The sequence below is a fragment of the Bison bison genome, unplaced genomic scaffold (assembly GCF_000754665.1).
Source record: "Bison bison bison isolate TAMUID 2011002044 unplaced genomic scaffold, Bison_UMD1.0 scf7180017846162, whole genome shotgun sequence".
NCBI lineage: Eukaryota > Metazoa > Chordata > Mammalia > Artiodactyla > Bovidae > Bison > Bison bison.
Window position 1 is genome coordinate 34,697 of NW_011476735.1, and position 739 is coordinate 35,435.

Here is a 739-nt window from a genome sequence, read left to right on the forward strand (position 1 = left end):
GGGGCTTCCTCGTCTGGCGCCCCGGGCTCCGGCCCCGAGCTTCATCCGTCTCTCCTCCCCCTCCCGCTTCTCCCGGGCGGTCGGGGGCTTGTCCGAGGTCACGTGTCATATCCGCCTCGGGCCCCTTCCGGCCGCGTGTCCCCTTGTGAGGCCGAGTCCGCGGGGCCTCGGCTCCTTGGGGCCCGCGGAGCCGGGGTTCCGTGGCGGCCAGAGCCGTCCCCTTGGCCGCGGCGCTGTGCGCCTTCTCCTCTGGACCTCTGGCCTTTTCCCACACTAGCACTTTCGTTCAGGCGACAGGTGGGGTTTTGCCTTCTCGCTGTGTACAGCATTTGCGTGGGAGCCGGGTGCTATGATGACAGAAACCAGGCAGTGGGTTCAGACAATCGCGCACCTAGAGTATCAGCTTTGAAGCCGCAGTTCCGCGGTAGGAAACAGGAGACAACTTCAGGAAGAATGAAGAGCAGCCTCCAAGGAGGTGTTAAGCCAAGAGAGGTGGGAAATGAGAGAAGGGTTAGCCCTGTGAGCAGTGCTGGTGAAGAAGGCAGGGCAGGCCCAGCTGCGGGCGTGATGAGCCAGTGTGTTGCGAGTGTGAACAGCGGGCCAGTGGGCGCACCTGGTGCGGCGGGGCTCGACGGGTTAGGAGATGAGTTTGGAGAGTGAGTCGGGGGTCAGAGCATACAAAGCCTTTGGGACCTGGTGAAGAGGTGTGGCTTCCATTTAGACTCCAGGGGGGCTTTTG

The 739-nt window shown here is 63.2% G+C and overlaps 1 protein-coding gene across 1 annotated transcript in view; it reads left to right on the top strand.

Annotated features, from left to right (window-relative positions):
* Nucleotides 1–739, top strand: part of PMPCA (peptidase (mitochondrial processing) alpha) — a 10,968-nt gene that overhangs the window by 1,318 nt on the left and 8,911 nt on the right. The window contains exon 2 of the mRNA XM_010838763.1: nucleotides 151–297. Within this exon, the coding sequence (XP_010837065.1) occupies nucleotides 151–297 (147 nt within the window). The remainder of the gene's footprint in view (nucleotides 1–150; nucleotides 298–739) is intronic.